General features: G+C 45.5%; 1 protein-coding gene across 1 annotated transcript in view; it reads right to left on the bottom strand.

Annotated features, from left to right (window-relative positions):
- CFAP276 (cilia and flagella associated protein 276) overlaps nucleotides 1-12198 on the bottom strand; it is a 53957-nt gene extending 41759 nt beyond the window's left edge. The window contains exons 1-2 of the mRNA XM_068265521.1: nucleotides 12024-12198; nucleotides 991-1107 (exon numbers count right to left, since the gene is read on the bottom strand). Of these exons, the coding sequence (XP_068121622.1) occupies nucleotides 991-1107; nucleotides 12024-12098 (192 nt within the window). The 5' untranslated portion in view covers nucleotides 12099-12198. The remainder of the gene's footprint in view (nucleotides 1-990; nucleotides 1108-12023) is intronic.
- Nucleotides 12199-25732: the final 13534 nt, after the last annotated feature.

Consider the following 25732-nt stretch of genomic DNA (forward strand, 5'->3'; position numbering starts at 1 on the left):
AAAATCGCAATTGCTTGGTGATTGCGTTTTGTGAACCAGCCCTAAAGGGCAAAGACGATGTAAGGAGAGGTTGAGAGAAAAGGAACCAGGAACTCCAGGGACCAGAAATAAATATAAAGAAACAGCCAGGAGCCAGTATATAATCAGAAAACAAGGGGTACTTCCACTTTCCAGGTTGCCACAGTTTAGCAGCCACAGTATAGGCTTGGGTTGGGGGGAAATATACATTTCCACTTGGACTTGGCCTAAAACGCGATGGTCCCTCTGCTGGATCTTGTAGAGCAGTCCTTCAAAAGGTACTAAACTAAAATTACAACCTCCTTCCAGAGATTATATCAGGAGGTAGGTAGGCACCCAGATTTAATAAAACAATTAAAACTGTTATAGGAGAAGCAACGGAAGGCTTACCTCACCTGAAGAAAGAGCCAAACCTATATGGGACAGATATTTTATTGCACACAAACAAGATAGAGTTTCGCGGGTGGCCCTTGCTTCTTTAGATCAATAACAACAGAGCAACGGATAGCTAAAGTGATCAGGTGTGTGTCTTGTTGGCGGTTTCGAGGTGCTCATACCTGTCCACCTCAGCCACTCCGCACATTGTTCTGCTGTTCACATAAAACATGTTTGGTCCGTCCAATAACACTTGTGACAGCTGACTGACACATCTCTGAGCAGATCATTTGTAGTCTGTCACAGGGGTGTAGCTAGAGATCATGGGGCCCCATAGCAACACTTTCTTGGGGCCCTCAGATGTAGCCACTCTTAAGCAATACCACTTGCCTCTACCATATGGATATGAGTGAAATGGGTCATTTACATTCTTATGCAATCAACACTGCACATAGTTCCTAGGCACTGAGACAAAGTCAGAAGAATACATAAACTACCTCCTGGGCCCCCTATGCTCCATTGCCCCATAGCAGCTGCTATGACGGCTATGGCTATTGCTACGCCCCTGGTCTGTCAGGTGACTATTAGATTGCTTACTTCAGGGTCACTGTAATAGGCAGCCCTCCTTGAGCTTGACAGAGTTGGAGTTCCATTTAGTCGATTCCAGGCATCTTCATTCCGTGTTAAAAGGCTTTGTTTCACGTAACTTAAATTCTGAAATGCAAATGGAAAATGTGGTTATTTTCATCCCGCGCTGTGCAGATAATTACTCATGAGGATAAAGGAAACTACCTTGGCTTTCTACAGTATAATCAAAACTAGTGCAACACAAACTACAGATTCCAGGCTTAGAAAAGTAATGAAACTAGTGCTTAGTCAATTTTTTCTAAATGTAATTTTGCCTTCTTAAAACAAGGTATTTGCGATAATTTAGAAGTAAGTGAGCAACTGGAGTTTCCCATGATGCATCACTCCCGAATATGCATATTATCTCTTTTTACCCCTAAATGCAAGGCTGCACATCCACAACTGTTTGTGTATAGTGAGCCTGTAGCGTATAAGAGACACATCAATCCAACATACATTACATTCAGCCGGTTTCTGGTCCTCATCAGTGCCCTGTGCGGTCCGGGAACGCATGCTGCACGCATTTTTTGCCAAAACGCATGGCTGTCCCATTGACTTTTCAGTGATGGGATCAGCCACGCAACGCATACAAACGCGGATGGCGTGCGTTCGTACGCGTTGCGTTCCGCGTGCGTGCCCGTCCACGTTTGTAATGTGAACGGGGCCTTAAAGTGACTGAAGTTGACAGTCTCGCCAACGGGACCAGGCTCTGTCATTTCGACCAATCACTGCTCTGACCTATCAGGCATGATGCCTGATAGATCATTGCTGCTCAAGGAGAGCAGTGATTGGCAGCAATGACGGTGCCTGGTGAGAAATAGTGGGGGAGAAAAAGCACGTCTCATGGTCTGAAAAATACGGTAATTTAAACAATACATTTTCATTGTAGTCAGCTGATATTATACTGCACATCTCTTTTGTATAAGTGATGAGACCTGATTACAGTGATGTTTTCCAGCACAGGTCACATTGTAGATCAGATTGTAACCCTGTCATATATATATCCAGGACTAGTGCAGAAAATCATAAGTCCTATCATTGCAGAGTGACCAATCTTACTGAATCCTTGTAGGGTACCAGATCCCACTGAATTCTCCTAGATCATGGCTTCCCAACCCTGTCCTCATGTACCACCAACAGTGTTTTGTGGAAATCCACAGAGGTAGTTAATCAGCTCTGCTGAGACACTAATTACCTCGCCTGTGAATGTTTGTGGTTTTCCTGAAAACATGCGCTGTTAGTGGTACCTGAGGACAGGGGTGGGAAGCCCTGTCCTAGATGACACATCTTAGTGTATTTTTTACAGAGCAAAGCACATTTTAAAGTTCATGAGAAATGATGCTCCTCATTGAACCGATATTTTCCAGAGTTTCGTCACAGGTGTTTTTCATCTTATCTACAAAATAGCATGCTTCACTGCATCTGTTAACACCGCACAGCATGCCTCGCATTATTTTATGGATTCCCTCACACCACACAGCTCACATACTGAAGGAAACATACCAACATTGTCCAATGAAACTCAATGCAACTCCCAAGTGCGAAAGTAGCCTTAAGCCTAAAGCCTAGAACACAATTTCAATTATGATTGACCAATCCCTGACCAACCTTACCACCTCCATGTAATATGAGGGTTTACCTACGCAATCTGTTAATAGCATTCAATATCTGTTGACCCTCATAGTACATGGAGGTGGTAAAATTGCTCAGTGATTGGTAAGTTTGTACCAGGCTTAACTCCTTCCTGACGGCCTAACTCCGATAGGCGTCAGGAAGGTGGCAGGAAGGTGACCCCTAACACCGAAAGGAGTCAAGTCCTGGGGCGGGGTTTTACAGAAGATCGCGCACGCCGATGAGCGCACATCCCCGCTTGAGTGACGGAGTTTCGCTCCGTCATCAGTCTACCAGCAGCGATGGCCGCTAGCAGACTGTTGGACGTCTATTTACATTGTACAGCGCTGTGATCTACTACTGGAGATGCTCCGATCAAGATCCCCTCTCATAGGCTGATGCCTATGAGAAAGGATCACTGTGATTGGCTGTCAGGGGGCAAAAAAATGAATAGAAAAATAGACAATTTTATAAAAAAAAAAAATACAAATAAATTAATAAAAAAAATTAAACTTGGCATCAGCAATCAGTGCCCACCAACAAAAAGCTCTGTTGGTGGGCAGCAGAAAAAAAAGGGGGGGGGGTTCACTTGCCTGCTTAGTTGTATGGCTCTGCAGTGAGCAGTTAAAGCTGCAGGGCACTAAATGGTAAAAAATAGCCTGCTCACTAGGGGGGTGTAAGCCTATGGTCCTGAACCAGTTAAGGTTTGTTTATACATCCGATTTTCATTGGCCAATGTTATCACTTCCATATTGTTTGAGAACTTACACAATCATAGTATTCAAAATCTGTTGGCCCTCATACTATATGGAAGTGGTAAAACTGGCCAGTCAGAATAGGATTTGTGTATGCAACCTTAAAGCCCTGAATATATGCTTGCCGAGGCAGCCGATAATGACTGCTTTGGCTAAGAATCCAGTATGTTTATAGCAGCCCCCAACTCCACTCGGCCATCAATCCACCTGGCGGATAGCATTGACTTGAGTGATGCATGACAGTATTTTTTCCCCCACTCACGCAGCTCCCGCTGAATGTCACACCTGAGCCGCTATGCTGACCCCACACACCTCAACATAGCAGCAGAAAACGTTGCTAGCCTGCAGGCTTGCAATGCACTTGTACAGCCTTGGCCCTGTAATATCGCCCAAAGGGCCGGATCCCAATCCCCGCCAGCTAGGGCGTTTCTAGGGTCCTTGGAGATCGGGGGCACCTGTGGGCACCAGGCGGGGAGGCAAAAAAATGGGCGTGGCCATGCGGTGAGTGGGCGTGGCCATGGGTGAGGCCAAATGTACATGAACTTAGCAGCGGTGTAAGCTACAGATAACGGGCCTGCCCATTCGAAATATTGGATGGAGCCCCCTGTCCTTAATTTGGATAATTTACAATCAGCATAGGCATAGATCAAAGATGTATACGCACATACAATTTTGATTGGTCAATCACTGACCCCCAATTTTACCACCCCCGTGCAGTAAGTGGGCCAACAGACAATTAATTTTATGAACAGAGCTAAAATTGGCTAATCAAAATTGTATGTGTGTACCAGGCTTTACGGCTAATACTGTACATACTGAAAGTAGCAGGGATCAGCATACAATATAGCTGGTTTACAATCAGTAAAGGCACAGAGTAACACCTTACACTGTACACACTGGAGGTAAATCAGCACACAGTGCAGGCACTAGAGAACAGCGTATACTGTACATACTGTAGGCAGCAGAATTCAGCACACTGCAGCTAGCGTGCCAAAAATATGAGGATCACGCTGTGCGGCGTGCTTATCGTGCCGCACCGAAAAATGGGTGGGCTATGGACCAGAATATAGGTGTGGTAACGGCCGGGTGGAGACAAATTTACATGAACCTAGCAATGGTGGGACATTAGATTATGACAGTGGTGGCGAACCTTTTGGAGGCCGAGTGCCCAAACTGCAATCCAAAAGTCACTTATCTATCACAAAGTGGCAACCGCAATTTAAACTAAATACTGTACAAACGTTTTAACTCATACATGAACATTATGGAAAATCCAAGTTGAAAATAAACTGTGAAGATAAACAATTTTATCCATCCTACTCCTGAAAAATGTATTCATTTTTTTAGAACCTCCCAGTTTTATTTTCTGTTTTAAAAAGCTAAAAAAGTAGGTTTAATGCTATTGTCTCATATGATAAGGATTCAGCTTTTCCCATAGTCTCACATTTAGCAATCATGTGACCCCCAACAAGACAAATTCAGCAATCATGAGGCCCCCAACAAATCATGAGGCCCCCAACAAGACAAATTCAGCAATCATGAGGCCTCCAACAAATCATGAGGCCCCCAACAAGACAAATTCAGCAATCATGAGGCCCCCAACAAATCATGAGGCCCCCAACAAGACAAATTCAGCAATCATGAGGCCCCCAACAAATCATGAGGCCCCCAACAAGACAAATTCAGCAATCTTGAGGCCCCCAACAAATCATAAGGCTCCCAACAAGACAAATTCAGCAGTCATGAGGCACATAAATAGACAGCATTTCACATAAATAGGCAGAATGCCCCCTTAATATGGTAGCCCCCCAAGTTAGGTAGTGAGTGACAGGGACCTCCAGGTTAGCTAGTTAGTGACAGGGACCCCGATAGTGAGTGACAGGGAGCCCCTTTAGGTAGTGAGTGAGTGCCAGGGAGCCCCTTCAGGCAGTGAGTGAGTGCCAGGGAGCCCCTTCAGGCAGTGAGTGAGTGCCAGGGAGCCCCTTCAGGCAGTGGGTGAGTGCCAGGGAGCCCCTTCAGGCAGTGAGTGAGTGCCAGGGAGCCCCTTCAGGCAGTGAGTGAGTGCCAGGGAGCCCCTTCAGGCAGTGAGTGCCAGGGAGCCCCTTCAGGCAGTGAGTGAGTGCCAGGGAGCCCCTTCAGGCAGTGAGTGAGTGCCAGGGAGCCCCTTCAGGCAGTGAGTGAGTGCCAGGGAGCCCCTTCAGGCAGTGGGTGAGTGCCAGGGAGCCCCTTCAGGCAGTGAGTGAGTGCCAGGGAGCCCCTTCAGGGAGTGAGTGAGTGCCAGGGAGCCCCTTCAGGCAGTGAGTGAGTGCCAGGGAGCCCCTTCAGGCAGTGAGTGAGTGCCAGGGAGCCCCTTCAGGCAGTGAGTGATTGCCAGGGAGCCCCTTCAGGCAGTGAGTGAGTGCCAGGGAGCCCCTTCAGGCAGTGAGTGAGTGCCAGGGAGCCCCTTCAGGGAGTGAGTGCCAGGGAGCCCCTTCAGGCAGTGAGTGAGTGCCAGGTAGCCCCTTCAGGGAGTGAGTGAGTGCCAGGGAGCCCCTTTAGGGAGTGAGTGAGTGCCAGGGAGCCCCTTTAGGGAGTGAGTGCCAGGGAGCCCCTTTAGGGAGTGAATGAGTGCCAGGGGGAGCCCCTTTAGGGAGTGAGTGCCAGGGGGAGCCCCTTTAGGGAGTGAGTGAGGGCCAGGGGGAGGCGCTTTAGGGAGTGAGTGAGTGCCAGGGAGCCCCTTCAGGGAGTGAGTGCCAGGGAGCCCCTTCAGGCAGTGAGTGAGTGCCAGGTAGCCCCTTCAGGAAGTGAGTGAGTGCCAGGGAGCCCCTTTAGGGAGTGAGTGAGTGCCAGGGAGCCCCTTTAGGGAGTGAGTGCCAGGGAGCCCCTTTAGGGAGTGAATGAGTGCCAGGGGGAGCCCCTTTAGGGAGTGAGTGCCAGGGGGAGCCCCTTTAGGGAGTGAGTGAGGGCCAGGGGGAGGCGCTTTAGGGAGTGAGTGAGTGCCAGGGAGCCCCTTTAGGGAGTGAGTGAGTGCCAGGGAGCCCCTTTAGGGAGTGAGTGAGTGCCAGGGAACCCCTTTAGGGAGTGAGTGAGTGCCAGGGGGAGCCCCTTTAGGGAGTGAGTGAGTGCCAGGGGGAGCCCCTTTAGGGAGTGAGTGAGTGCCAGGGAGCCCCTTTAGGGAGTGAGTGAGTGCCAGGGGGAGCCCCTTTAGGGAGTGAGTGAGTGCCAGGGGGAGCCCCTTTGGGGAGTGAGTGAGTGCCAGGGAGCCCCTTTAGGGAGTGAGTGAGTGCCAGGGAGCCCCTTTAGGGAGTGAGTGAGTGCCAGGGAGGCCCCCCCGCCGCCGCCGCCACCGCTCCCCCCCACCCCCCTTACCTCGTAGCAGACCTCAGGATCAGCGGCGACCCGACCAGTAAGAGCGGGCGCTGGACGCACCCGCTCGATATGCGGAAGTGATGTCACTTCCGCATATCTGTGTGGGCGCTGGGTCCTAGCGCCCGCACGATTGGTCGCCGGCTCGCCGCCTGATGCTGAGGTCGGACTGCGCTGACAGAGGGGGTGAGCGGCGGAGATTCGTGGCACCCCAGGACAGATTGGGGGCACGTGCCCCCCCAAAATAGGGCTAGCGACGCCCCTGCCCACCAGGCAACATGCCTCCTACTTGTGTACAAAGCTAAAAGTATACCTGAGATGGTGAATGAAAGAAAAAATATACATACCTGGGGCTTCCTCCAGCCCCCTGATCACTCCCTTATCGTCCTCAGTTGCTGCCTGGTTTGTCCGCAACTGGCCCCGGTAAGTTGTCCAGAGCGCGCAGTCGTATTGCGTAGAAGCAGAACGCTCCCTGGGATGGTAGCGCACACATAGCCTGGACTCGCATGCGCAGTTGGCCTCGGACTGCAGGACTTTCCAGGGTCAATTGCAAAAGAAAAAGGAGGCGACTGAGGACTACGAGGGAGAGATCAGGCCGGAGGGGGCTGGATGAAGCCCCAGGTATGTATATTTTTTCCTTCAATCACCACCTCAGGTTTACATTACTATTATAAGAAATCCGTATTTCACCTGTGTGCCTACAAATCTACCATATTTTTCGGAATATAAGATGCACTTTTTCTTCCTGAAAACGTGGGAAAACGTGGGTGTGTTTTATATTCCAAAGATACGGTATTTTGGTCCTCAGGATATACTTACCGTATCCTGCCGCTACGCTCCTCTCCTCCTCTGTCTTGCTGCGGTATTCCGAGGGCCTTGCGGTGTACAGGTGCCACTGCCGCGCTGGTTACAGCGTCCTCTTCCTGGCTACAGTGCCCCCTACTGTGTGACCTGCAGCGCACATGACATACGTGACCCCATCGCACATGCACCACAGGTCACACAGTAGGGGGCACTGTAACCAGGAAGAGGACGCTATAACCGTGGAGGATGGCGGCGGCAGCGCATGTACACCGCAAGGCTGCAGTCTACATATGGAGACTGCAGCAAAGAGGAGAGCGATGGCTAGGACCCAAAAGATCTTGATCCAGGATGATGGGGCACCCTTGGATTACCGCAGTGAGGAGTGAGTGATGGAGGAGAAGAGGAGTGCAGCGGCAGGATCAGGTGAGATGCAGCAGGGTTTAGTTAGTCAATGAAGTGTAGTGTAGTTGGGGTTGGTTGCAGGGGTTAGTGAAGCGTAGTGTAGTGTAGTAGGTGGTGGCACCAGGGTTTAGTTAGTGAAGTGTAGCATAGTTGGTGGTGGTGGCAGCAGTTGGTGGTGGTGGCAGCAGGGGTTAGTGAAGTGTAGTGTAGTTGCTGGTGGCAGCAGGGGTTAGTTAGTGAAGTGCAGTGTAGTAGGTGTTGGCAGCAGAGGTTAGTTAGTGAAGTGTAGTGTAGTTGCTAGTGGTCGCAGGGGTTGGTTAGTGAAGAGTAACGTAGTTGGTGGTGGCAGCAAGGGTTAGCGAGGTGTAGTGTAGTTGGTGGGGACAGCAGGGGTAAGTGAAGTGTAGTGTAGCAGGGGTTAGTGTAGCTGGCCAGTGTAGCTTAGATAGAGACAGTTTAGAGGGGAAAGGTCCATAAGACGCCCCTGCACCAAAGACACACCTAGGTTTAGTTTTTTTCTCTCTAAACCCAGGTGCGTCTTATATTCTGGAGTGACTTATATTCCGAAAAAATACACTACTTTATAAGTACAGCTAGTTGACTAAAAATTAGCTGTATGCAAGTTCATGTCCAATTTAAAGAAATACAACTTTTTTTTTGTATTAAATAAATAAGCACCATGGCCCATATGCAATTCACTTTTTCTCCAGAGTTTTCTCCTACGAGACAATTTTTAATCATCAATTTAAATTAACTTTTTAACACTTTGCAATGAAAAAAAGTACTGAAAAGTAGGTGAAATAGAGTTGTCAAAATTATTTTGAGTATTTGTTTGCTTGCTGGTGGTGTAAAATGCATTTTATTTGCAAGTTGTGAAAATATCAGCTAGGAGAAAAAGTGATTTGCATATGGCCCCATGTTTATTAAAGGGGAACTGAAGAGAGAGGTATATGGAGGCTGTCATGTTTATTTCCTTTTAGACAATACCAGTTGCCTGGCAGCCCTGCTGATCCTCTGCCTCTAATACTATTAACCATAGCCCCTGAACAAGCATTCAGCAGATCAGGTGTTTCAGTGGTTCAGACTTATAAGTCTGATCTGACAAGACTAGCTCCATGCTTGTTTCTGGTTTTAATCAGATACTACTGCAGAGAAATAGACCAGCAGGGCCGCCAGGTAACTGGTATTGATTAAAAGAAAATAAACATGATAGCCTCCATATACCTCTCTCTTCAGTTCCCCTTTAAGGTGGCCATACACTTATAGATTTGCAGCAGATTCGACCATCAAACAGATTTCTGTCAGATGCCTGTCAAGTAAAATCTGACAGGAATCTATCTGATGCGTGCCACACACTAGGAACAGATTTCCAATAGATTTCTGAATGAAATCTATTGGAAATCGCTTGGAAATTGATCTAAATGCATTATTGGGCCATTAGATCCAATGCAACTCTATGGACCATTGATCTGCTGCCAGCAGCAGATCGACCTAGATTTTCCATCCTGTCAGATAGATCAAATCGATCGAAATCGGCCTCAAATTGATCGATCAATTTGATGGAATAGATTTCTGATCAATTGATTCCATAAAATCGATTGATCGATGGCTGGAATTGACCAGTGTATGGGTCAAATTTAGACAAATTTGCCATCCTCATAGGCATGAATAGAGGAATAGATCAGTTTCAGTATATAAACAGTTGATCTCTGTACTCAGATAATTAGTGCTTGTCACAGACCGCGAGCCGGTCTGCGGGTGGGGTAAATCGATCAGCGTCAGAAATCCTCTTACACGGTCATTTGTTCATCACGAAGGGTAACCCGCATTCGCAATTTGATGAACTGACTCGCGAAGGGAGCGTTCTGATACCAACCGAATCACTCCACACACATATACAGTTCAAAGATCTGCCACCAAGCGAGTTACACAGCCCGCTACTGTAATTTTACTAGGACTTCGAGAACGCTATATTAACCCTTAGCAGTATGCAAGAATCTGGGTCAGATCGTTATGTCTGGGCCGGGTTCTCGCATACGGGTTAATAAATGTGTACTTCTATTAAACACAGGGTAGCGAGTTCAGGAGAATAGGTACGATTGTGTATGTTCAGCAACAGGTCATAACCGCTAAACGATTTTTTAAACGTTTAATAACACAAATGCATTACATACAGTTATATACACCTATTAACATATAAAACACAGAGCTTAAAAATAAAAGGAATAAAACAGAAAGTTCTTACTTAGTTAGCTGAGCAGTCCATTTGAAGCATGAAGAAAATAGTCCAGTTTAAACGTAGGCATTCAGCTTAAAAGTCCTTTGTACACAACATGCGCCCGGTTCTTCCGTGAGCACATGTCTGGACTTCCCTAGTCGATGTAAATTGAAGAACTGGGTGGAGTTCCTTGCAAACGCTTTTTACTGACCAGAGTTTTGGGGCGGTCACTACCTGGAAAATAGGTGTGTTTGAGGCAAGGAATGTACCAATTATTAATAATTTGTGTAATTCCGCCCCAGATGGGTGCATCGCAGATCCGAGACCATATTCATAAGCAGCATGCGACTCTGTATTAAATGAGACTATACACGCCTAGTCTAACGAATTTGCTCTATGCATGCCGGATAAAGCGGTTTCTCAATTGATTCCTGATAGCTAGAGAATGATAATTCATGTGAATTATAGAACTGATTTCTGGGTATCAGGAAATGTGTTTGTTGTCTTTCTGTGCCAAACCCATCTTGAATTATTAATAAAGTAAAGGTTCTCATTGTGTGAAGCTATAAGCTTGGAGGGAAATTTGAAGTTCAACCAGTTTGAGCTGGTTTGGTGGAACATGAGCTATGTGACCAAATGCTGCTCCCCCAGGTGGTCTGGCCACTTGTGAATTCTTTCCTGACCTCAACAGGATGTGGGGGAGGTTACTGTACTCAGTAAGAGAGAGGGAAATTGACATCTATTGTGTATTTACCCAAGACTGACAGGAACTGTGCACGATTATGCGAAAGTCGATGGCGCTAGCGCACGGCTTTTCCGTAATGTTCGTCACAGTGCTAGCAGGATTGCTTGTCACCAAAACAAAAAATGTACATCCATGTAAATTGCCAATGAACCTGTAAAGGTGCCCATTATAGGTACAGTTTTACCTTCAGATTCAATCTCTCGATGGAATTTGAACAATCGAAACTAATCAGAAGGCATTTATCTATTGTTCCCATTAACAGAACAGCTTAAGAAAGTTTTACATTCCGATTGGATCATAAAATCCAGATCTATATCTTTTCCAATTAACCAAAGAATCGTTTCACATCGATTTGTGATACACACTGCGCAGTTTCCTATACAATCTGTTCATAAAAATTGCGTCGAAAGATCGAATCTGAAAGAAAAATTGTACCGTTAAAGGGCGTCTTGAGAGAAAAAGACACTAGGCTGTATAGATACTTAGTGGAATAAACCATAAATCTCATAGTTTACTCCAGTGCCCGCTGCGTTTTTATCTCTACAGTTGTATGCATTAAAATATTTATTTGAAATATTGATAGCAACAAACTATTTTTCTAAAACATAAATAAAAAATTAATAATTTAAGTTAATATAACGCTTCATCATAACATAATATCATCCCAGGAAAAGATTGAAATCAGAGTTAGAGTAGCCATATACAGATCGATTGTGGTCCAACTAAACATACGATCTCTAACTAACCAATTGAAAGTGATTGTTTGAATTGTGATCAATAAACCGCATTACAGTATTCAAGGTTTCAAACAGGTTTCTACTGCGCTGCGGTCAAAACTGATGGCACCCTTGCCTTTCTAATCTTGTACTGCACCGTGCCTTAGAAAAGCACAGAGCTTGTGACCGATTCTCTGCCTGACATCAATAAAACTGCCTTTAATCGATTGTGATTTCATTAATTTGAAAGGTGGCAGCGATTCATACAAGAGTGAATTTAACCAAAGTGGTTGAGCCTGCCTGGTAAATAAGCCTATTTATGGTTACCATGACTAAATTTGTTTGATCTTTGTAAATTCTAATACATTATTGACTACATTAGATATTGAGGGTGACACATTTCTTACCTGTGTGTTTTTCCCCTGGAAGGAGTTGTCATTTTCATATTGAGGATAAGGATAAGGATCTCTGGTGGATGGCATGATGAAGTGATGAGTCCTTGGTGACCACAGGATCAGGCAGTCTGGGTGTCAGACTTCAGTCACTTGCTGTAGCTTTTGTTTTGATTGGTTGCTAAGTAATAGTTACAGGGGGGTAAGCAGTTACAAAGCAGGAGGTGTGACACAAGTCAAGTGCAGCTATTTCCTGCCAGGCATTACAAAGCACACACACATCCATAGCCAGGGCAGGATTTCTGTTTAAACTTTTATGTAGCCTGGCTTAGTTCCTTTGCTTTGCATATTCTAGGTTTCTAAGCTTTCCTTGCTAATTCTGCTTCTGTAAATTCATACAGCAAGGATAAACTAAGTTCAGGGATATGGTGATATAAACTATTGTAAGATTTAAAGTGACACTGACGCGAACAAAAAAAACCTCATGCTATAATGAATTGGTTGTGTAATATGGATAATTAATAGAACATTAGTAGCAAAGAAAATAGTGTCATATTTTTATTTTCAGGTATATAGCTTTTTTTTTATAACATTGCATCATTCTCCGATAATTGCAGTTTCCACAATATACTCAGCATTTTAAATGATTTCACAGAGCAGACTATTGACCCTTTGAACTTTTCTCTGCAGAAAAACCATAATCAAAGAAGAAACAATGAGGGACGGTTGAGATAATTGCTTCAAAAGACAGTGCTGTCCACAACTTTATAAAGACGCAGAGCTCACAGAAGCTCTTTTGCATAGATAACCACTGAAATTTCTTAACTCGTCCTGTACTGGAAACACTATGAGACTCTAGCACATATCTGTGCTAATAATGTTTTATTTCTTAGCAGTACTGCACATACAAATCATTATGGCTGGGTGCACACATAGCAGAAACGCTAGCATTGCGTAAAACGCTGCGTTTTATGCACCAATGTTACTCAGTGGGCTGCATAAAAAAATGCACGGGTATGCATTTGTACTTTAGTTTTTAAAATCACTAGTTTTGGTGCATATTATGCATGAATGCATCAAAAATGCACATAAATAAAGTCAATGGAAATGCAATGTATTGCATTTTGTATGTGTTTTTGATGCGTTTTAACCTCTTGAGAACCGCAGTGTTAAACCCCCCTAAAGACCAGGCCAATTTTCACTAAATTGGCCACTGCAGCTTTAAGGCCAAGCTGCAGGGCCGCACAACACAGCACACAAGTGATCCCCCCCCCCCAAGCTGCAGGGCCGCACAACACAGCACACAAGTGATCTCCCCCCCCCCCCCAAGCTGCAGGGCCGCACAACACAGCACACAAGTAATCCCCCCCCGTGTTTATTTTTGTTTGTATAAATATTTCTATTTTTTTTAAATAAAATGTACTATTTATTTATTTCTCCCCCCTGAAAATCCTCCCTCCTCCAGCCAGCCAATGACGCGATCGACTGTCATAGGCTTCAGCCTATGAGAGCGGATCGCTCTCCTGTGTGCCATGGGGACAGCCATGTCACACGGCTGTCCCCAATACAGCGCTGCTGCGGATTGCAGCGCTGTACTTAGTGAAAAGACGGCGTCTAACAGTCTCCCAAGCGGCAATCGCCTGAAGGCGAGGCGGGGCTCTGCCTCCCAAGCAGGAGCTGTACGCGCAGTCTGCGCGCGATCTCCTGCAGTAGCCGGCGCCAGGAAAAGATTTCTGATGTATTTCCGCTTCCTGTTGTCTTCCTAGTGATTTGCATAAATATAAATATAAAATGCATACAAAACACATATGTGTTTTATATATGCGTACCGCAAATGTATTAAAATGCACACAAAAAGCTTCAAAAACGCATCTGCGTTAAAATAATGCAAACTCACCAAAAACGCAGCAAAAATGCACAAAAAACGCAAACAACATTAACATAAAACATTTCAATGTAGAAGAAGTAAGTGGTGGTGCACTTCCAGGTAAAAACAACATTTTTTTTTTAATCCATTAAAAGGCATAACAGCATCAATTGTATCAATTGTATCATCTTTTTGATACAATTGATGCTGTTATGCCTTTAAGGCTGCTTTCACAGTGGGACGTTACAGGCGCACGTTAGAGCAGCCTGTACTGCAGCCCAACTCACTGAAATGAAAAATCAATGGGCTGTTCACAGTGCCCACGTTGCGTTACATTGTAACTAGGGATGGGACGACGAACCCGGCGAATAGTATCCCATACTCCTAATATGTGAGAATCAGAAGAAATTGTACAGATTTTGCCAGCTTTCAGGCAGAAGCTAAACAAGTACAAGTTAGACTCCTGAAGAAAGGATATTCTCTCTCTCCCTTCTGTGTATTGTTACAAGAAAATGGCTGACGATGTCCACAAATGCGGACATCAGCGGCAATTTGCTTGTAGCACTACAGAGGGAGAGGAGGCGGGGAGATGCCTGACGTAGGAGAGGAGGCGGCGGGCAGGAACAGCCATAGAAGTAGCAGCCGCCAGCTCACAAGGATGCACGAGCGGCGGCTGCGGGAGGGGAGGGGGAGTGGGCTGGGGCAGCATACTACCTACCCTGGGGCAGCCATATTACCCACACACTGGGACAGCATACTACCTATGCCGGGGCAGCATACCACCTACCTTGTGGCAGCATACTACCTATGCTGGGGCAGCATACTACCTATTCTGGGGCAGCATACTACCTAACCTGGGGAAGCATACTACCTAGGCTGGGGCAGCATACTACCTACCCTGGGGCAGCATACTACCTACCCTGGGGAAGCCATACTACCTACGCTGGGCCAGCATACTACCGACGCTGGGGCAGATCTACTACCTATGCTGGGGCAGATCTACTACCTATGCTGGGGCAGCTGTGCTACCTACACTGGGACTACCTACACTGGGGCAGCTGTACTACCTACGCTGGGGCAGCTATACTACCTACGCTGGAGCAACTGTGCTACGTACACTGGGACTACCTACACTGGGGCAGCTGTACTACCTACACTGAGACTACCTACACTGGGGCAGCTGTACTACCTACACTGGGACTACCTACACTGGGGCAGCTGTACTACCTACACTGGGGCAGCTGTACTACCTAAACTGGGGCAGCTGTACTACCTAAGCTGGGGCAGCTGTACTACCTAAGCTGGGGCAGCTGTACTGCCTAAGCTGGAGCAGCTGTACTACCTACGCTGGGGCAGCTATACTATCTACACTGGGGCAGCTATACTACCTACGCTGGGGCAGCTATACTACCTACGCTGGGGCAGCTGTACTACCTACGCTGGGGAAGCTGTACTACCTACACTGGGGCAGCTGTACTACCTATGCTGGGGCAGCTGTACTACCTACACTGGGACTACTTACACTGGGGCAGCTGTACTACCTACTCTGGGACTACCTACGCTGGAGCAGCTATATTACCTACGCTGGGGCAGCTATATTACCTACACTGGGGCAGCTATACTACCTACACTGGGGCAGCTATACTACCTATGCTGGGGCAGCTATACTACCCATGCTGGGGCAGCTATACTATTTATATTGGGGAACTATACTACCTATACTGGGGCAACTTTATTACCTATACAGCCCACTTTCCAGTGCATAGACATGCCCCTTTTTGGCCACGCCCCCTATTTTGGCCACACACCCTGAAAACATTTCCTGGAGCCGCCACTGTCTATGATTACTACATATTGTGGGGAACATAGGATTATCAAGCAAGCACTAAATACATTTCAGCCAATTCTGAGACAGGATAAAACATTGGAGAGAGTGACACCTAAATACCCCCTGGTGGTTTTTAGAAGAGCTAGAACTATTGGAGCCCATATAATGAACAGCCACTATCAGGGTAACTCACAGGGAGAACCTTGTAAAACCAGAGGTATGTATGGATGTGGAGGAAGCCCATACTGCCAGTATATATACAAAGGGCCTAGTATTGAGATAACAGCTAGAGGTTCCATAGTAAAGTTACGACATTATGCTAACTGTAGTACCACAGCTGTGGTGTATGTGGCGATTTGTAAATGCAATGCATTTTATATAGGGAAAACTAAAAGAGAACTTAAAGAGAATATGTACTGTCCGATTTGTACAATAAAATACATACCAATCAAGTCACTGTGATCTCCTGGATCCCTCTTTTCCATTTCCGCCGCTCCCTGCCATGATCCTGGCTTTTAATCGCCAGTTTTAGGCAGTGTTTACAAACAAAAAACATGGCTACTAACCAGGGAGTGATGTTTGTATATAAGATACCAATTTTTTGCACTCTCGTCAGGGATTCTCAGTTTCTCAGCATGGGCAGCTCCCTTCCCCCTCAGACAAGCTGAAATTGAGAGCAGAGAGCTGTCTGTTACTAATAAACAAAGCACACACACAGAGCCTGCAGGGGGCGTGGAGGGGGGGCGTGCATAACTTCTCCCTATCACAGCAGAGGCAGTGCATTCCTCTCTGCTTCGACAAAGCTTGACAAAGAAAAGAAGATTAGATATATTACAGAGACAGTGCAACTAGAAAAGGCTGCAGTTAGCCAGACCACATTAAAACATAGTTACATAGTTATTTTGGTTGAAAAAAGACATACGTCCATCGAGTTCAACCAGTATAAAGTACAACACCAGCCTGCTCCCTCACATATCCCTGTTGATCCAGAGGAAGGCGAAAAAACCCTTACAAGGCATGGTCCAATTAGCCCCTAAAGGGAAAAATTCCTTCCCGACTCCAGATGGCAATCAGATAAAATCCCTGGATCAACATCATTAGGCATTACCTAGTAATTGTAGCTATGGATGTTTTTCAACGCAAGGAAAGCATCTAAGCCCCCTTTAAATGCAGGTATAGAGTTTGCCATAACGACTTCCTGTGGCAATGCATTCCACATCTTAATCACTCTTACTGTAAAGAACCCTTTCCTAAATAAATGGCTAAAACGTTTTTCCTCCATGCGCAGATTATGTCCTCTAGTCCTTTGAGAAGGCCTAGAGACAAAAAGCTCATCCGCCAAGCTATTATATTGCCCTCTGATGTATTTATACATGTTAATTAGATCCCCTGTAAGGCGTCTTTTCTCTAGACTAAATAAAAACAGTTTATCTAACCTTTCTTGATAAGTGAGACGTTCCATCCCACATATCAATTTTGTTGCTCGTCTCTGCACCTGCTCTAAAACTGCAATATCTTTTTTGTAATGTGGTGCCCAGAACTGAATTCCATATTCCAGATGTGGCCTTACTAGAGAGTTAAACAGGGGCAATATTATGCTAGCATCTCGAGTTTTTATTTCCCTTTTAATGCATCCCAAAATTTTGTTAGCTTTAGCTGCAGCTGCTTGGCATTGAGTATGATTATTTAACTTGTTGTCAATGAGTACTCCTAAGTCCTTCTCCAAGTTTGATGTCCCCAACTGTATCCCATTTATTTTGTATGGTGCTAGACCATTAGTAAGTCCAAAATGCATGACTTTACATTTGTCAACATTGAATTTCATCTGCCATGTATGTGCCCATATAGCCATCCTATCCAGATCCTGTTGCAATATGACACTATCTTCCTGAGAGTTGATGATTCTGCACAATTTTGTATCATCTGCAAAAATAGCAACATTGCTCACTATTGCATCTACTAGGTCATTAATAAATAAATTGAAGAGCACTGGACCCAGAACAGACCCCTGTGGGACCCCACTGCTAACAGGCTCCCATTTTGAGTACGATCCATTGACCACAACTCTTTGTTTTCTGCCCATTAGCCAGTTCCCTATCCATGAACACAGACTCTTCCCCAGTCCTTGCATCCTCAACTTTTGCACCAGACTTTTGTGGGGAACAGTGTCGAAGGCCTTTGCAAAGTCCAAGTATATCACATCTACAGCATTCCCAATATCCATATTAGCATTCACTACTTCATAAAAGCTGAGCATGTTAGTCAAACAGGACCTGTCTTTAGTAAACCCATGTTGATGCTGAGAAATAAGATTATTTTCTACTATGAAGTCATGTATAGTATCTCTTAGTAACCCCTCAAATAGTTTGCATACAACTGATGTTAAGCTTACAGGTCTATAATTTCCTGGATCTGATTTTTTGCCCTTCTTAAATAATGGGAAAACGTGGGCTGTACGCCAATCCACTGGGACTCTGCCAGTTGCAAGAGAGTCACAAAAGGTAAGATAAAGGGGTTTATCTATAACTGAACTTAATTCCCTTAGGACCCGAGGATGCATGCCATCCGGGCCAGGTGCCTTGTCTATTTTTAATTTATTTAGTCTTGCCTTCACTTCTTCCTGCGTTAAGTATTTAATATTACAGTTAGAAGATTAAGCCTCTTCCGCCTCTGTAGTCTGCAATAGTGCTGTTTCTTTTGTGAAGACAGAAGCAAAGAAAGCATTTAATAACTCTGCCTTACCTTGGTCATCCACCATTGAGTTTCCACCCTCATCCTTTAGGAGTCCTATACAGTCAACCTTTCTTTTTTTAGAGTTAATGTACTTGTAAAACTTTTTTGGGTTAGATTTGATATCCTTAGCGATTTGTTTTTCAGCTTCAATCTTTGCCTGCCTAATTTCTTTTTTACAATTTTTATTGCACTCCTTATAATTGCTTAGTGCAGCCTCGGTCCCCTCCTGTTTTAAGACCTTATAGGCATTCTTTTTCCTCTTCATTTTATCTTTAACCTTTCTATTCATCCATAGAGGCCTTTTTTTATTACTAGATATTTTGTTTCCATATGGGATATACATACTACAATATTGATTGAGTATAAGTTTAAAAGCTTGCCATTTCCCTTCAGTGTCTTCCCCTTGTAGTTCATTATCCCAGTTCACCAAACTTAGTGCCTGTCTAATTTGATTGAACTTTGCTTTTCTAAAATTCATAGTTTTAGTGGTCCCGCTGCCCCGTGGCCTATCAGTCACCAGATCAAACTTTATCATGTTGTGATCACTATTTCCCAAATGTTCTTGAACCTGCACATTTGATACATTATCTGGTCTATTAGAAATGATCAGATCCAGTAACGCATTCCCCCTAGTTGGTTCAGTTACCATTTGAGTCAAGTAATTGTCCTGTAGTGCTGCCAGAAATCTGCTGCTTTTACCAGAATGGGTAGCCTCAATACTCCAGTCAATGTCTGGAAAGTTGAAGTCGCCCATAATTATAACCTCATTTTTACTTGCAGCTTTTTCAATCTGCTGTAGTAATCGCAGTTCTGCAGCTTCATTAATAAGAGGTGGCCTGTAGCATACCCCAATAAGCAATTGGCAACTTTTATTTCCACCATGAATATTTACCCAAACGGACTCCACATCTTCGCAATCTTCCTCCATCTCATCGTTGAGGACAGCTGTAAGAGAATTCTTAACAAAGAGACAAACCCCTCCACCTTTTTTCCCTGTTCTATCCCTCCTAAACACATTGTATCCTTTTAAATTAGCTATCCAGTCATGGCTTTCATCCATCCATGTCTCGGTTATTCCCACAATGTCATAGCCTTTGTCATTCAGAATGAACTCTAGTTCGTCTATTTTATTTGCAAGGCTCCGAGCATTGGTTACCATGCACTTTTTTTTTTTACCACCACATTTACCAATTTTTTTTACATGAAATGGGCTACTTGAATTTTTACCAACCTCCTTAATCTTTACACTGTCCCCACCCCCCTCTCCACCCCCCATAATGTTAGGTTCCCACTGTCTTTTTACCTCATCTTGTCTATGCATTGAGACTTTATCCTCCCGCCTCCCCCCAGACCCTAGTTTAAAATCTCCTCCAACCGTTTAGCCATCTTCTCCCCCAATGCAGCTGCACCCTCCCCATTAAGGTGCAGCCCATCCCTGCTGTAGAACCTGTAGCCGACTGCAAAGTCTGCCCAGTTCTCCAGGAACCCAAACCCTTTCTTCCTACACCAATTTCTCAGCCACTTATTTAACTATCTAAGCTCCCTCTGTCTCTCAGATGTAGCACGTGGCACTGGCAGTATTTCAGAAAACACCACCTTGGAGGTCCTTGCTTTAAGTTTATCTCCAAGTACCTGAAAATCATTTTTGAGGACCTTCCATCTCCCACTAACTTTGTCATTGGTGCCATTGTGTACCATGACAGCTGGGTCTTCCCCAGCCCCACCCAGTAATCTGTCAATTCTTTCCGCTACATGCCGAACCCGAGCACCCGGGAGGCAACAGACTGTACGGCATTCACGGTTTCTTCGACAGATTACCCTATCTGTACGCCTAATAATTGAATCCCCTACCACCAGTACCTGTCTAGCCTTAGCTGCACTCCTATTCCCTTTCTCTTTGCAGCAGTCTGCCCCTTGGTTGATAAGGAGCACATCCTGCTGCAGCATTGCTACTCCTGAATCATCCTCCCCAATATTACGCAAACAAGCATACTTATTAGTGAGGGACAACTCGGGACTAGCCTCCCTGCCACTTTTTCCCCTACCCCTTCTGACTGTGACCCAACTAGCGGCTGCCTCTGCTTCTTGCGAAAAATCCGCCATAGCAAAACAGGTATAGGAACTTATAGGATAGAAGAAATAAGGCTGAACATTTTGTTACAGAGTGTCTTTAAGGATAGGATGTATGAACAAAGGCGAAAAATCCGCCATTTTATTATTATTTAGTATTTATATAGCGCCGACATATTATGCAGCGCTGTACAGTGTATATATATATTGTCTTGTCACTAACTGTCCCTCAAAGGAGCTCACAATCTAATCCCTACCATTGCCATATGTCTATATTATGTAGTGTAAGTACTGTAGTCTAGGGCCAATTTTTTTTAGGGGAGCCAATTAACTTATCTGTATGTTTTTGGAATGTGGAAGGAAACCGGAGTGCCCAGAGGAAACCCACGCAGAGACGGAGAGAACATACAAACTCTTTGCAGATAGAGCCCTGGCTGGGATTCGAACCAGGGACCCAGCACTGCAAGGCGAGAGAGCTAACCACTACGCCACCGTGCTGCCCATGTTTTGCGCCATAGCAAAACATCTCATAGAAGCCCACGGAGGAAATACCAAATACATTAAATGTGCAGTTTTGGACAGAATTCATTCTAATATGAGAGGAGGTGATTAAGACAGAAAATTGTATCAGAGGCAAAATTGATCTGGAAATTTGCTGCAGACGAGAAACCTGGCCTAAATGATTTTTGTGATCTATAATATGTTCTTCTAAAATGTAACCCTTAATATACAAAATATGCGCATCTTGGAGCTATAAGATGTTCTTATAAAATGTAACCCTTAATGTACAGAATATGCACATCTTGGGGATAGGCTGATTATAAATTGGTCATTCTGGATCTACTTTATTTAATTTTATTACAAGTTTTAATTTTTCTGCTTAGGTACCCAATTTCTATATATGGGATTTCTTGGTTTCTGTACACTTCTATCTAGCTCCCTATCCCATCTAGCCTTTCCCCTTTTCCCCTTATTCCCTTTCCCCCCTCCCCCCTTTCTGCCCTCTTTTCCCTTTCCTTTCTTCCTTTTCCCTTTTCCCATCTCTACTCCCCTTTGTTTATGTTATATACTCTTCATTTTTATATCACTTGCACTAATGTTCATGGTGAGGGGCTCCATTAAATTACAACATGGTGTGTCTGCTTTTGCAGGTGGTGGGTGGCGCCATCTGACTCTACTGCTCGTAGCTACACTTATGATTACTTTACAGTATAGTTGGTTCCCCCTTTATAACGGCCTCTGGATTTTGTTAGTTATTTGTGGAACCATGCCCTATTTTGTAGGGCCTTTATGCTTTTATGTGGCCATTTGATTCAACTTGGTTTCTTTTTGGGACGGAGACGCTATGTTTAGAGCCATCTGGCTTCTTTATTTGCACTCCAGACTGGTTCATTGTTTGCACATGCGCTGTTATATCCAAGACTCCTGACACTGGCACTCTACTACGCATCGGGTGGCCACTTATACACGTCATCTTCCTGTATCAGCGGAGATGCGTTCCAACTACCCCTTGGCGGCTGTGCCAGGACGGCATTTCCCAGAGCCTGAGCATATGCGCTCCAGCACGCCAGGTTCGCATGGCGTGCGTGTCACATATACTGTACTTATGCAAGCCTCCATTTATCTATTACACCTGTGGCCCCCCTCTTTATTGGCCATTACATACTCTGATTGGCTTCAACGGCCTCTTATACTCACGTGTATGGGGTCAGATGGCGTTCCTTTCTGTCCATGGACGCGCACACCGCACATGGAATTGGTATTGATTGTCTACTCTTTTCTGAGCCTGCCCGTTTCTAGGGCCGTGCAGCCATGCGGTCGCCCTGAGCGCTATTGGGAGGGGGGCGCTGTAATGGAGGGGGAGCTGCAGCGAGGGTAGCCCGACCTCTTCCTCCCTTCCTCTCCCCAGGCCGCCCTCCGTGCTCCCCCCTCGGACTGTTAAGTGAGCGCTCAGGGAAGCGCTGTAAATAGCTCATCTCCCAGGTTCCAATCGCCACTCACTCGCCGCCGGTCTCCTCTCTGCATAGACGCTGATACACTCTCCTGTTTAGCAGGAAGCAGCGCGTGTATACCCGGCTATGCAGAGAGGAGTCCAGCGGCGAGTGATCAGCGATTGGAACCAGGGAGGTGAGTAGCTATTTACAGCACTTCCCTGCGCACTCACTCTGCAATCAGAGGGGGGAGCACGGAGGGCGGCCCGGGGAGAGGAAGGGAGGGAGAGGTCGGACTGCCTTCGCTGCGGCTCCCCCCTCCATTATGGGGGGGCACCTACCCACCTCACCTATACTGGGAGGCAGCTACCTAACCTATATTGGGGGGCACCTACCTAATCTAACCTATACTGGGGGGCACCTACCTAATCTAACCTATACTGGGGGGCAGCTACCTATCTAACCTATACTGGGGGGCAGCCTCCTAATCTAACCTATACTGGGGGGCAGCTACCTAATCTAACCTATACTGGGGGCACCCACCTAATAATGGATCCACAATAACCCAAGTAGAGTCATTCAAGTTTCTTGGGTCCACGATCTCAAACGACTTAAAATGGGACAACAACACTTAAATAAAATACAATGTATCTTGTGCTGCGCTGTACCCTTCGCTAAGACCACAATACATATATACACCAATTCCCCTTCCTCTGTGGATCGCTTTATTTGCAGATTACTTTTAATCTAAGTATTAAAGCTGGTTTTACACATAGTGCATTTATCTAAGTTTGGTTGCAGATTTATCCATGAGGAAATGCCCAGGTGGCAGACATTGGTTGTTGACTAAAGGCGAATTTCTGGTGAGCGGGGATATATGGGGGGGAGCGCCTGAGCCCGCAGGTAGTGGATCTCCTTCTGTGTTTCTCACACCTTGTATGTTTATGAATGCCTGCCACATAAGGGTGATAGAATAGATATTTAACAGGCTACACCATATATGTTTTTTCTTTCCCCATTCTAAGGTGTTTCCTTGTAATGCTGGCAGAGATTGATGCTTTGAGATTAGAAGGAGCGATCGCAGTATTTTGAAAAACTGAGGGACAACAACACTGCCACTATTGTCAAGAAAGCACAACAGAGAATGTACCATCTACGGGAGCTGAAAAAGTTTGGCCTACCTCAAAATCTAATGGTGCAGCTCTACACTGCAATCATCGAATCCACCATAACATCAACTATGACTGTATGGTTCGGCTCCTGCTCAGCATTAGAAAAGGGGAGGCTGCAGCGCATCATCCGAACAGCAGAAAGGATAATTGGCTGTAGCTTACCTTCCCTGTAGGATCTTTACACTAGCAGGTGCAGAAAGAGAGCAACCAAAATTGGCTCTGTCCCCTCTCACCCAGCTTACTCCATCTTCCAGCACATGCCTTCAGGAGTAAGATTCCGGGCAATTGCTACCAAAACCTCTAGACACAGGAACAGTTTTTTTCCTCAAGCGGTAGCCATGCTTAATGCTGAACCACGTTAGAGCTGCTAGGACTGAAAGTAATCAGCACAGAACTAAACATGAACAATTCTCACATTGCTTACTGCCACTATACTTATAATGTCCTTAACTTGTAATATTCACACTGTCTGTCCTTGTATTGTTTTTGTTTGTGTTTGTTAAGCAACTGCCAAGACAAATTCCTTGTAGGTGCAAACTTACTTGGCGAAAAATAAATTGATTCTGATTCTGATTCTAATCTAACCTATACTGGGGGGGCATCTACCTAATCTAACCTATACTGGTGGCATCTACCTATCTAACCTATACTGGGGGGCAGCTACCTATCTAACCTATACTGGGGGCAGCTACCTAATCTTACCTATACTGGGGGGGGGGGGCAGCTACCAAATCTAACCTATACTGGGGGGCAGCTACCTAATCTAACCTATACTGGGGGGGCATCTACCTAATCTAACCTATACTGGGGGCAGCTACCTATCTAACCTATACTGGGGGCAGCTACCTAATCTAACCTATACTGGAGGGGGGGAGGGGGGCAGCTACCTAATCTAACCTGGGATTTATTGGTGATGGGGGGCTAGATTTCCCCCTTTCATATAACTTACTATATACAGTGTATATTTGAATGATGCTTTATAGTGGTCTTGTGGACTTTCTACTCCGCTGACACTATGTGGGTAGCGGGGGCCTCGCTCCCTTTCCCTCCCTCCCCTCCTTCCCCTGGGCAACGCAGGACGGAGATCCGTCCTGCACCACCTGTGATAGGCTTCTATATATAAATATAGATGAGACCAAGAAATATGCGGGTGTATGGGTGCTGGCACCCAAGGATAAATATCCTATAACAGCATGCCAATACCCAAACACCCACAGCTACATCTACAGAAATATTCTCACTCTCCCACATATTCCCCCTTAGAATTGTGTGTTTTCTGTAGCTGTAGCTGTAGGTGTTTGGGTATTGGCATGCTGTTATAGGATATTTAGCCTTGGGTGCCAGCACCCATACACCCGCATATTTCTTGGTCTCATCTATATTTATATATAGAAGCCTATCAGAGGTGGTGCAGGACAGATCTCCGATCTTTGTTTCTCCCAGCAGTAAGAAGCCAAGGTGGAGTGCATGAACTTTCGTTTCCGGCGTGACGTTGGTGAAGCGACAGCCGGCTGGAAGATCAGCGAGCGGCGGTGAACAAGCGCGCAAGCGGGAGGGAGGACTTCCCTATAAAGTTGTCCAGGAATGGATCCCACGGCGTGCAGAGAGCCTCTGAGGATGCTCAGTGAGCAAAACGGTCATCAGGCCCTACACTGCTCCCACCATACCCCACAGCGCTTGAAGGACCTGGTAGGATTTTTTTTTTTTTAAAGATTCTTTATTTTTGTTTTAACAGCTGTTCAAACAAGTAGCAAACAATAATAGCTATAAACCATATCCTTGGGTAAGAGTCACAGACATTTCGATAGTCATAAAACTAGAAAGACAGTGTATACGGCTAACCAGTGCCGCAAGGAGATATCTGTAACATCTAAAGGAAGGCTAATTATAAGGGAGAGGACCGGCCCCCAGGAGCCACCCACAGCAAGCATAAATCCTTGGCCAAGCCAAGGGAAAATCTCAGCTATCATTCGCTCAAACAGAGTATTAAACTTGAGTAATTTGCATAATGAGGCTTTATCTGTATGCTAATGGCCGGGCTGTGTGATATGACAATGGTGATAAGAACGGAGCCTCAGGGCCCAAAGGGAACATTTCCCCGAACTCCGTCCCAACTTAAGAAT

Source organism: Hyperolius riggenbachi, chromosome 2 (assembly GCF_040937935.1).
Source record: "Hyperolius riggenbachi isolate aHypRig1 chromosome 2, aHypRig1.pri, whole genome shotgun sequence".
Lineage (NCBI taxonomy): Eukaryota > Metazoa > Chordata > Amphibia > Anura > Hyperoliidae > Hyperolius > Hyperolius riggenbachi.